Source organism: Heterodontus francisci, chromosome 33, assembly GCF_036365525.1.
Source record: "Heterodontus francisci isolate sHetFra1 chromosome 33, sHetFra1.hap1, whole genome shotgun sequence".
In the NCBI taxonomy this organism is placed as follows: domain Eukaryota; kingdom Metazoa; phylum Chordata; class Chondrichthyes; order Heterodontiformes; family Heterodontidae; genus Heterodontus; species Heterodontus francisci.
This window is the reverse complement of record NC_090403.1, coordinates 25049560-25061686: the sequence shown is the minus strand read 5'-3', so window position 1 is coordinate 25061686 and position 12127 is coordinate 25049560. Positions and strand designations below refer to the sequence as shown.

The 12127-nt window shown below is 43.2% G+C and overlaps 1 protein-coding gene across 1 annotated transcript in view; it reads right to left on the bottom strand.

Moving 5' to 3' along the window:
• Positions 1–12127, bottom strand: part of LOC137348060 (myosin light chain kinase, smooth muscle-like) — a 128888-nt gene that overhangs the window by 29015 nt on the left and 87746 nt on the right. The window contains 6 exon segments of the mRNA XM_068013186.1: positions 1371–1574; positions 2605–2701; positions 6469–6771; positions 7078–7231; positions 8501–8628; positions 11873–11911. Of these exon segments, the coding sequence (XP_067869287.1) occupies positions 1371–1574; positions 2605–2701; positions 6469–6771; positions 7078–7231; positions 8501–8628; positions 11873–11911 (925 nt within the window).

The following is a 12127-nucleotide window of genomic DNA, read 5'->3' as shown; positions in this document are numbered from 1 at the left end:
ACCCTGCATGGTATACATGTGAACAATAACAGGCCAGGATTTTATCAGAGAGAAGGTGGTCTCAGCATCTGGAAGTCCCACCCAATCAAGTGCAATTAACTGGACAGCAGCGGGTCTTCCACAGGGTCAAGGACACTGGTGCCAGAAGTCTCACCTGTCAGAGGCTGGCAGCTCTTTCTGAGCAGTGTCACTGTGGAGGCAGTGGCTACTGCTAGTGGAGCACCCACCCCTGGCCTAGGAGCGGTACTGGACCCAGGCCACAGGTAGGTCAGGACAGGAGTGATCACGCGGAGGAAGGGGATATAGGTCGGCAGCAAGGGCGGGAGAGTGGTGTGGCTCCCAGCAGACACCCCCTTCCCAATGCTGGGTCCCTCGTTCAGGTACTGTGCCTTTTAACGAGGGACGACCCCACTCCTCCCATCCCCACACCCCCAGAGATGGCAAGCAACCCGCACGGTTTTTCTCGCCATACTTCCTATGCGGCGACAGGGCTCAGCCACTGCTTGGCTAATTGTGGCAGCGGCAGGATAAGACCCTTAACTGGCATTAATTGCCCAATTAAGGGCCTCGATTGGCAGAAGGGCGGGAAGGCCATTCAAGGGCCTACCCGCCCCAGACTTTATTCTGCCGCCATACCACCTGATTATATGCTCTTCCATCTCCAAACCCATTGCAGAGGAGAGCATAAAATTCCACCTCCGCCCCCCACCGCAGTGACCTAAATGCATCACTGTATTTATCTATACTGAAGGACGTTCACACCCAGGCTCATTCTCCCCAGTATATCAGCCTGCAATCTATTTATTTCATCTAAAGTCCTGACTCCTGCACACATCTCAGTGTCAACATCAAGCCAAAGAATTGTAACCTTGGGTACCTAAATCCAAATCATTGTTTTAGATTGCACAGAGCAATAATCCTAACATTAATCCTTGTGAGACTTCATAAGTGATTGAACTCCATGCAAGTGAAATCCTAAAGAACTTTTTTTTTTTAACCTAAGGGGTAGTGGAAATGTGGAGCTCCAAAGAGTGTGGACGTTGGTCAATTGAAATTTTCAAGACTGAGTGTTAGTTTTTTTTATTGGGCAATGGATCAAACGGAGGTACAGATCAGCCATAATCCAATTGAATGGTGCAGCAGGCTGGAGGGACTGAATGAACCTACTCCTACGTTCCGGAGCTGCTGCTATTAACAACTACTCTCTGCGTACACGAAAGCAACCAATTTGTAATTCAGTTTAAATCTGGCCACCGCTTCGAGATGTTTCCACTGGAATAAGAATTACTGCAGCTAAACTCATTCTTTGGTAATGATAGTGAGCCTCTCTCATCACTTCCCTATAGATTTATATATGGGAACACACTTACTATTCCATCACCATGATGATCTCAGTCCGACTCTCAAAAGCTTCTAAGCACTGAACCAGTTTTGGGTGGTGCAGACAGTTCATGATCTCAATCTCATCGCGTGCACTCTTCTTGTCTTTCATTGTACGGGCTTTGTAAAACTTGCCTGCTCGGATTTTTCCGGTGAATTTTTGCAACAGTTTGTACACTTTACCGAATGTCCCTCTAAAAATGATCAAAAATGCTTGGTTAGAGACCAGCTGTAAGAAACTAGGCATACTGTATCGGAGCGGTCTCGAGTCCAATAATGTGGATTTACAGGCATGTCCCAGAGTGGTTCTGTTGAGCAACCTAGAAATTGGTGATCTGGGCCAGTTTAGATGTTGTGCAAACAAATACACATCATCAATGGTCATCAAGGACTGGGTGTTGCTGTGTGATCTGCCATCTTTTCGTATGAGGGCAGCCAGGTGACCCCAAATCAGCCACTTGTGACTTAGTCAACACAGTGACTCTGATGTGACCCTAATTATTAGTGAACTGGCTCCTCCTCCATTTGCTTTCCCTTTATTCAACAGGAATCGGCCTAGCCAAGCCCAGTAAGGCAGGTTTTCAGATGGAAAAGACAATCCAAAATGGCAAGTCATGGTGAAGGAAAAATGTATTATGTTTAGTTTTAGTTTAGAGATACAGCACTGAAACAGGCCCTTCGGCCCACCGAGACTCTGCCGACCATCAACCACCCATTTATACTAATCCTACACTAATCCCATATTCCTACCACATCCCCACCTGTTCCTATATTTCCCTACCACCTACCTATACTAGGGGCAATTTATAATGGCCAATTTACCTACCAACCTGCAAGTCTTTTGGCTTGTGGGAGGAAACCGGAGAAAACCCACGCAGACACAGTATTATATCAACTTCTACAATGAAACACATATTTCTAACTATATGGATGGGAGGACATTTTTCACAGAAAGTACACACAATGTACTCACACCAAACAAAACACCATAACTCATCCATCAACAAGTGAGATATTTGGAAAATGAAAAATAAGTTTTCTGTAAACATTAATATGTGCAAAGTAATATCGCACCTATGTTGATACATTCATGTTAATATATTCTTGGAGGAAAAATGAGGTTCATCTAACTATAAGGAACTCAACAATGAAAGTCACCAGACTTCTATACTATATTAAAAAGAAAAGGCAAGACATGCATAGACTTGTAACATTGACACTTACACTCCAAGACACTCCTGCTGTATGTATAGATCTGTTAGCTTCTGGGATGTATTTATTGTCACATAATACTCTGACTCCTCCTCGTTCTCTTTTTTCTCTTCAAAAAGAAAGAGAAAACTGCATTAAAGATTCAGCAAGATGGCAACGACAACTCCTAACAGCCCATACTGTCTTATACCTGATTTTTTTTTCCCAAAATATACTTTATTCATAGAAATCTGTGAAAATTACATTACCAGTTTCAAACAGCACCAAGTCAAAAAATACCAACAGTGCAAAGGAGATCAGTTTCCTTCTATACAATCCTGAGTTGCCTCACAACCCTTCCATTTCACACTTGTCATGCCATATACATTTTTACATTTTACAGCACACAAAATTTTCCCGATACAGTTCGAGGGGTTTTCCATGGATCCAGCCCCTCAGTTCAGCTTGGTGGGGGGACCTTACACTGTGGTCTTTCCCCATTAAGCCTTTGCTGCAGCTGCCCCAAGCTTTAGTGCGTCCCTCAACACGTAGTCCTGGACCTTGGAATGTGCCAGTCTGCAACATTCGGTCGTGGACAACTCTTTGCGCTGGAAGACCAGCAAGTTTCGGGCAGACCAAAGGGCAGCTTTCACCGAATTGATAGTCCTCCAGCAGCAGTTGATGTTTGTCTCGGTGTGCGTCCCTGGGAACAGCCCGTAGAGCACAGACTCCTGTGTTACAGAGCTGCTTGGGATGAACCTCGACAAAAACCACTGCATCTCTTTCCACACCTGCTTTGCAAAGACACATTCCACGAGGAGGTGGGCAACCGTCTCTTCCCCACCACAGCCACTACGGGGGCATTGCGCGGAGGGGGCGAGACTTCGGGTGTGCTTGAAGGATCTGACAGGGAGGGCTCTTCTCACCACCAGCCAAGTTCTGGTGATGAGGCATTCCGCCAAATGACTGACTGTCTGCTCGGGGAACCATCCCACAGGATCCTCAGTCTCCTTTTCCCGTAGGGCCTTGAGGACATTCCGTGCAGACCACTGTCTGATGGATCGGTGATCAAAGGTGTTTCCCCGCAGAAACTGCTCCACAAAGGATAGGTGGTACGGCACGGTGCAACTGCATAGAGCGTTCCGCGGCAATGTGATCAAGCCCATCCTTCGCAACACCGGGGACAGATAGAACCTCAGCACGTAGTGACACTTGGAGTTTGTGTACTGGAGGTCTACACACAGCTTGATGCAGCCAAACATGAAGGTGGTCATCAGGACGAGGGCCACGTTGGGTACATTTTTCCCACCCTTATCCAAAGGTTTGAACATAGTGTCCCTCCGGACCCGGTCCATTTTAGATCCCCAGATGAAGCGCAAAATGGCTCGGGTGACCGCCACAGCGCAGGAGTGGGGTATGGGCCAGACCTGCGCCACGTACAGCAACAACGTGAGCGCCTCGCACCTGATGACCAGGTTCTTACCCACAATGGAGAGAGATCACTGCCCCCACATGCTCAACTTTTGTCGTACCTTGGCTACTCGCTCCTCCCAGGTTTTGGTGCACGCCCCGGCCCTTCCGAACCATATCCCCAGCACCTTCAGGTAGTCTTCCTTGACGGTGAAGGGGACAAAGGATCGGTCAGCCCAGTTCCCAAAGAACATGGCCTCGCTCTTGCCATGGTTAACTTTGGCTCCCGAGGCCAGTTCTAACTGGTCGCAGATGCTCATCAGTCTGCGCACAGACAGCGGATCCGAACAGAAGACGGCGACGTCATCCATGTACAGGGAGGTTTTGACCTGACTGTCTTATACCCAATGTTTGCTTCAATAAATGGGCCATGTATGTGCCCAATGGTCAACAATCTTGGAGAAGCCCAAACTTGCATTTTTCCAACTCTCCCCTTGGTTCGATTGCTGTACTAACTTTCCTTCAGAAATCAGTGTCCTCTACATTCAATCTGTGAAACTACAATCTAAATGCCAGAATCCGAATTTCAATTTGTACCCCTAGCTAAAAATATCTTAGCTGATAATTACAATACCATGCTATATTCAAATAGACAAAGGTCTCAGGAAAGCTCCAGCCTGAACTAGACAGAAGCCAAGAGGAAGTGATGTTTCATCCTGCTGTAGTAATGTCAGAAGTTGACTTTATCCTCATCATGTTCAAACATAAATGGGTGCCTGGGTTGCTGGGCTCTGACTAGTATATGAAAGTAGGTTTAAAAAAGGAGCTGGTAAGAATATTCATTTGTGCATCATTTCTCTTGGCCATTTTTCTCTGTAGCCACTTACATTCCCATAAGCCTTTGTGGCAATTGTTCTCACCCCCTTCCCCACCTCCCCAAACCCTCGTGCTCCTGGGAATCCTACTTCCTGACTTCACTGAAGTCAGAAAAGGAGGCAAAACAGAGGGATGAAAAGCAGGGCTAGTGGCCTCCTGCATCCACCCATCATCACCCTCATACCTCCAGACACCTGTTCCTTACTGTTATAGAGTATTACTGCATGTGTCGGCTCCCACTGCAATGTGACGCTGTGAGAGCAGACCAAATAGCAAAATAAAATATGTGAATGCCTGATCATCTGCAATAATTTCCTGGACCAAGCCCAATCACAATGCGTCATGCTTTCAGTGGCACTGCAAAAAAGAAAGCATGCTGGAGCAAGCAACATCAGTAAAGCCTGATTGACGGTATCTTGTTGGGAATAGCCAACCACATGTATAGTCTTTGTGGAACTTATCTAGCAAGGCCACAGGGGACAGTCTTCACAGTTTCCAAGCAAGTAGATGGATGCAAAACTGTGCCACCTACTGCAAGGACGCCTGTAGCTAATGTGCAGGATAGGGTTGGTGCAAATAATAGTCATAGCAGTCAGCTCTAGCCTCAAGCCTGCTTCCCTGGTCGACATGCTGCAATACTATTTAGAAATAGTAGCAGAGTGGCAAACATGGCTATCTTTCTTGCAGTCACCTCACACAGCATCACTATTTCAACAGCCAAACAGTACTGGGCTGCACTGACACTTCAATTATACACTAATTCTTGAACCTCGTGTTCTCTTTCACCTAATCCTTTCCATCTACAAATCTTGGCAAAAACTTAAAATATCTGGATTTTTCCTGCAAGAAAGAATTTTGACTCCCTATTCTACCACTTCTCTAATTTTCCAGAAATCTCTTTTACATCATCAACACACAATTTTCTGCTTCCGCCACTAGGTTAACCCACTGCTACAGATCTACACCTGGAGCCAAGCACAGTTACGACCTTGGAAAATTGACTGCCATTGGCACATCACCATTCTGGTAAGGTTTGCACCAGTTCTTAACCATTTAGAACTGAGATAGACCAATACATGATAATCAGCCCAGCGTGCTCCCACTATCCCTTGCGAGCTCCCAAAAAGATTGGCTCAAGGTACTGCCATGCTACCAGTGCACATGTCATCATAACGCAGCAGAAGACAGTATGCTTCAAATAGACGGAGAGAAAATTAGAGACTTTGCTTATTCATTTTAACAGATGTTCCATGGTCTAGTGCACATTGGAGCATTTAATTAGTTAGGTAGATATCCCCTGTCAGATCCATTAACATTAATGAAATCTAGACAAACTGATGATGCCCAGACAGATGCTACAGTTGGCATTCAGTCTAGTCTCCATGGTTCAACATGGAGTTATAGGATGGATTAAGAGAGAACAGAGCCAACACAATTACCACAACTCAGCTCTATTCCTAGTTCCACACACTTGGAAAACATGTGTGAATGGAGGTACTTTTTTTTCTTTCATGATTGTAATATCCCAAATTTGTATGTATGTATTTAATTAAATATTTTATCATTTCAATCATGTCAGAATAAAACAAACAAGACGACTAAAATTCATACCTTCCACATCAGTTAGCTTGACAGGTTCGGATTCCTCACCCACTTCACTAATGCCATACGAGTTCACTGCATATATACGGAAGCTGTACTCTCCACCTGGCTTCAGAGAGCTCACATGATATGAAGTGCTGTTGCATGAATCAGTCAACGTTCTCCACTCCGAATCTCCAGATTGCTTCACCTCAATGACGTAGGACTTGATAGCACTACCACCATCATAACATGGACCAGACCAGGACAGGGTGAGAGAGCTGCTACTTAACTCAGAGATATAAGGTCTTCCAGATGGAGGCTCTGGTCTGTCTGAGAAAAGTGGTAAGCTGGGTTTTAATGTGATTTGGCATTTGCTCCAATATCATACTCCACCTTGCATTCTGTTATCTATCATTCAATCCACATTTACTCCTATTAAGCTTCAGTCATATAGGAGATTTGTTACCAAAATGTGAATATGAGCTTGCCTGTGCTCACACACAAAAACATGTCTCACATTCTTAGGATAATGACAAGCGGGCAGAGATGTATAGAAATCCAATAGCTGAAATTATTTGCATCACATTATTTTTAATACTTTATGTTTCTCACCAGAATGTTTAGCACTCTACTTACCTACAACAGCCAGACTGATATGATGCTGCACATTCCCATTTCGGTCTTTCACCACGAGTGTGTAATGGCCAGTGTCATCCATTTGCACATCCTTTATTACCAGTTTGGTCCCAGTGTCTGTAGTGTTCACAAAAGTTCGAGAACTATTCAAGATCTGAAGTAAATAGAGGAGATGAAAAGGTGGCAAATAGTCCAAATAAAAATGAATACATGTACTACAACCAAAAGGAACATTCTACCAGTATATACACATGTTCATTAAAAGAGCAAATCAAAGTGTTGTGTAAATGTATGGTGAAAAAAAAAAACTTTGAATATTTCTGATTCAGTATTGCTTAAAAATACCACACATCAGACAGGGTCCCAGTAATAAAGTTTTGTTGAAACACTCACTCCCCAGCCTCAATCCAGAGCTATCCACCATCAACACTCATGCAGATCTTTAATAGAAGGAAGACAAGGTGAATCAGGAGTTAGTGGTTAGGTGATTTTTTTTTTTTTTAATCTTTCATGGGATGTGGGCATCACTGGCAAGGCCAGCATTTGTTGTCCATCCCGAATTTCCCTCGACAACGGAGTGGCTTGCTAGGCCATTTCAGAGAGCAGTTAAGAGTCAACCACATTGCTGTGGGTCTGGAATCACATGTAGGCTAGACTAGATAAGAACAGCAGATTTCCTTCCCTAATGGACATCAGTGAACCAGATAGGTTTTTACAACAACTGATGATAGTAATGGTGCCATGAAACTGAGACTAGCTTTCAGTTCCAGATTTTCAGAAATTAATTGAATGCCATGGTGGGCCTCTGGATTACTAGTTCAGTGACATTACCACTATGCCACTGTTGCCCAAAGCTTCAGTTCCGGATGTCTGAAGATCATAGAAGGAAGAATAAACTGGGTGATGAACTCTAGTTTTAAGATCTTGGAGAAGGAATGATTAGAATAGCAAAAAGTGCAATGAGTGTACTGTGGAAGGAAGGCAATATGGTTGCACATTTGGGGGAAGCAAGGTAAGTTTAACAAAGCACTGACACGATAGTACCAAAGATAGGGGCAGACAGCAAAGGTTGGGAGAGGGAGAGCGAGAGAGGAAAGAGCAAGAAAGAAAAAAAAAAAAGAGAGGTTAGAGAAAAGTGAAAAAAAATGTAAAAAGAATTGTTAGGAATATTTCCAGATGTGGTAGCAATAATCTAGTCTTCGGCTGACTTGAGTCAAGAGCTGGTGCAGGGATAAGAAGCTTTTGGAACAGATTAAATGACTCCAGTAGACTCCAGAATAAAGTAAAGTAAATTGTACATGGTCCAAGGAAGGAGCAGATTTGAACACTAGAACACCCTCTTCTTCCTCTATGTTTCGTTAATGTTAATTGCTGGACCACATGCTGATGTAAATTGCACCTGAAGGGTTTTCTTTTTGCATACCTGGTCTTTCTGTTTCAGCCATGTAGCAGCAATGGGCGGAGTTCCTAAAATCCCAATGTACACCTCTGCCCGTTGTCCTGCCTTTACCTCCATGTGTGTCTGGGGATTCACTAACTGAGGAGGCACTACTGTAATGTAGAGACAAACAAAGGTCAAACTCCAATCTACTTCAGTTACCATTTCAAGTAAAGAAGACATTTGTTTATGAGAGGTTTTAATAAGATTGATCAATGGAAGTTGAATACAAGTTGTCGCAAAGTTATTTAGAAATGTGGGACATGGAGAATAGAATTACATTTATGACATCGATATTCATGCTGTCTTATGAAAGCAGAATTAAATCCAAAAACTCCTTTATGCAAGGTGCCAGTGCAGATCATTTCAACTGTCATTCCCAAGTTTAACTCAGCCAAATTGATGGGATGTAGTTTCCTATCTCTGTGGATATGTTAATAGAATGAGATAATGTAAGGTGGAAGGAGGCTCATGTGGATCACAGACATAAGAACATAAAGCAATAGGAGCAGGAATAGGCCACATGGCCTACCAAGCCTACTCTGCCATTCAATAAGATCACGGCATATCTTCCACATTTACTCAACTTCCCCACCCTATTTCCATATCCCTCAATTCCCTTAGTGTCTACAAACTATCAATCTCACTCTTGCATATATTCATTGGCTGAGCATCCACAGCTTGTTGGGCTAGAAGATTCCAAAGATTCACAACCCCGAATGAAGAATTTTCTCCTCACATCAATCCTAAATGGCTGGCCCCTTATCCATAATCTATGACCCCTAGATCTAGACTCTCTAGCCAATGGAAACAGCCTCTACCTTTTCAAGCTCGACAAGAACTTCATAATATTTCAGTGAGATCACCTCTTATTCTCTACAACGCTAGAGAATATAGGCCCATTCTACTCAATCTCTCCCCATAGGACAGCCCTCTCATCAAGAATCAATCTAGTGAATCTCCAAATCAAAATATAGTTTTCCTCAGGTAAGACGACCAAGTTTTTATTTTATTTGTTCTTGGGATGTGGGCATCTCTGGCTAGGTCAGCATTTATTTCCCATCCCCAATTGCCCTTGAGAAGGTGGTGGTAGCTGCCTTCTTGAACCTCTGCAGTCCTTGGGGTGTAGACACATGCACAGTGCTGTGAGGAAAAGAGCTCCAGGATTTTGACCCAGCGGCAGTGAAGGAACGGCAATATAGTTCCAAGTCAGGATGGTGTGTGGCTTGGAGGGGGACTTGCAGGTAGTGGTGTTCCCACGCATCTACTGCCCTTTTCCTTCTAGGTGGTAGAGGTCACGGGTTTGGAAGGAGCCGTGGTGAGTTGCTGCAGTGCGTCTTGCAGATGGTACACACTCCTGCCACTGTGCGTCGGTGGTGGAGGGAGTGAATGTTGAGGGTGGTGGATGGGGTGCCAAACAAGCAGGCTGCTTTGTCCTGGATAGTGTTGAGCTTCTTGTGTTGTTGGAGCTGCACTCATCTAAGCAAGAGGACAGTATTCCATCACACTCCTGACTTGTGCCTTGCAGATGGTGGACAGACACTGGGGAGTCAGGAGGAGAGTCATTTGCCACAGAATTCCCAGCCTCTGACCTGCTCTTGTAGCCACAGCATTTATGTGGCTGGTCCAGTTCAGTTTTTAGTCATTTATACACAGTACTCCAATTATAATTGAACATTTCAGATTCAGTGTTGCTTAAAAATACACAGTACCCCAGGTGTGATCTCAACAAAGCCTATATACACAATTGTAGCAAGACCTCCTTACTTTTATACACCTTGTCTTCCTAACTTGCTGTGCCTGAATGTTAACTTTCTGTATTTTAGGTATTAGGACTCTCAAATGCCTCTGAATTCCAACAGTTACTAGTCTCTCAGCTTTCATAAAACATTCTGCTTTTCCATTCTTCTTACCAAAGTGGACAATTTCACACTTCTCTGCATTCTTCTTCATCTGCCACTTTATTGCCACTTAACAGGTTGATATCCCTTTGTAGCCACTTTGCATCCACCTCACAGCTTACTTTCCAACCTATTATTTTAATTATTAGCATATTTGGATATATTTCACTCAGACCCCTCATTTAAGTCATTGATTTAAATTGTACATAGCTGAAGCCCAAGCACTTACAGTACTTCATTAGTTACATCCTGCCATTTTGAAAATGACCTGTTCATTCTGACTCCATTTTCTGTCCACTAACCAATCTTCAACCCTTGCTAATATATTACCTTCAATCCCATGAGGTCTAATCTTGTCTAACAACCTCCTGTGTAGCATCTTATCAAATACCTTCTGAAAATCCAAAAACACTACATCCATAAAACAGTGCTGACTCTGTCTAATCACATTATAATTTTCCAAGTTACCGCATCCTGTTGTGACAAATGGCCTGTAAATTTTAAGTGTACAGGGCCTTGTGTGAAATTAATTTTGTTAGTGTCAACTTCCAGCACATAAACAGACCTGTAGTTAAAGGGCACCTTTACATATGACCTCACAGAAAAATATTAAAGCAATGAACTACTTTGAAACACAGCGACTTGCACTAGTAAAACTATCTACAACTCTGACAACTCCGAGATCATAAGGGGGTATGAAATGGAAAATTAAGATTAATGTATTGGAGATGTTATTAGGAGGTTGGAGTTTGGTATTTTGTTAGAGGCGAGTGAAGGGGTTTAAATGCATCTATCAAATCTATCAAACAAAATTGCTCCAAGATAGATCAAGGTGATTCAACTGTTTTTAAAAAACTAAAACTTTCTGAAATTACGTACGTGCTGGTGGTTACAGAAATCACATAAGCAGATATATTTATTTTGTATGGCTAGGCTACAATACTGGATAATTTCAAGCTTAGATGCTCACATATAATAATAAACTAGCAGACCGTAGAAGGAAGTAATGAAAGAATATGGATGTGGGCTACACAGGAGCTGACTTGTGCATATACCATGTCCTCACTGTCTGTCAAGTTTGATCAAAAGCATGATTGAAATTGTGACAAATGATTAACTATATTCAACGATACCACCAACTGTATAATTTAAACTATAAGCATTTCTTTGCATTCCAGTCGGAGATTTAGAAAGCATTTTAGAAACTAACTAAAATAATCCATATATCAAAATAATCTATATAGGATGCAAAAGAAATCCAATTCCTATGAGCTTCATGCAATGTTAAGTGCTGAGCTCATTCATTCCATTTAACTCCTTGGGCACAGGCTGAGCCAAATGCGGAGCTCACTGTACAACAGCAGCACCACGCATCCTGAGAAACTGTGGCCAGCACAGCGGTCACAGTCAGCAAACATACAAGCACAACTCATTGACATGAAGACAGGAAAATCACCTGCTTTTGGAGACAGCTTCTTCCTTGAAGGGGATTACTCTGTCAGAAATACAAAATAAGAAGTGTAAGAACAAGATTGAATAGGTGAATGAAACAAAGGCACCAATGATGCCCACATTGAATGAAGATAAGTATATTCGGAACAGCTAGCCATATATTCGGCAGAAATCTACAGCTCTCCCCCAGCCACAATGTTTAATTAGCCATCCCACCTAATCCCACCTTCCAGCTGTTGGTCCGTAGCCTTGTAGGTTA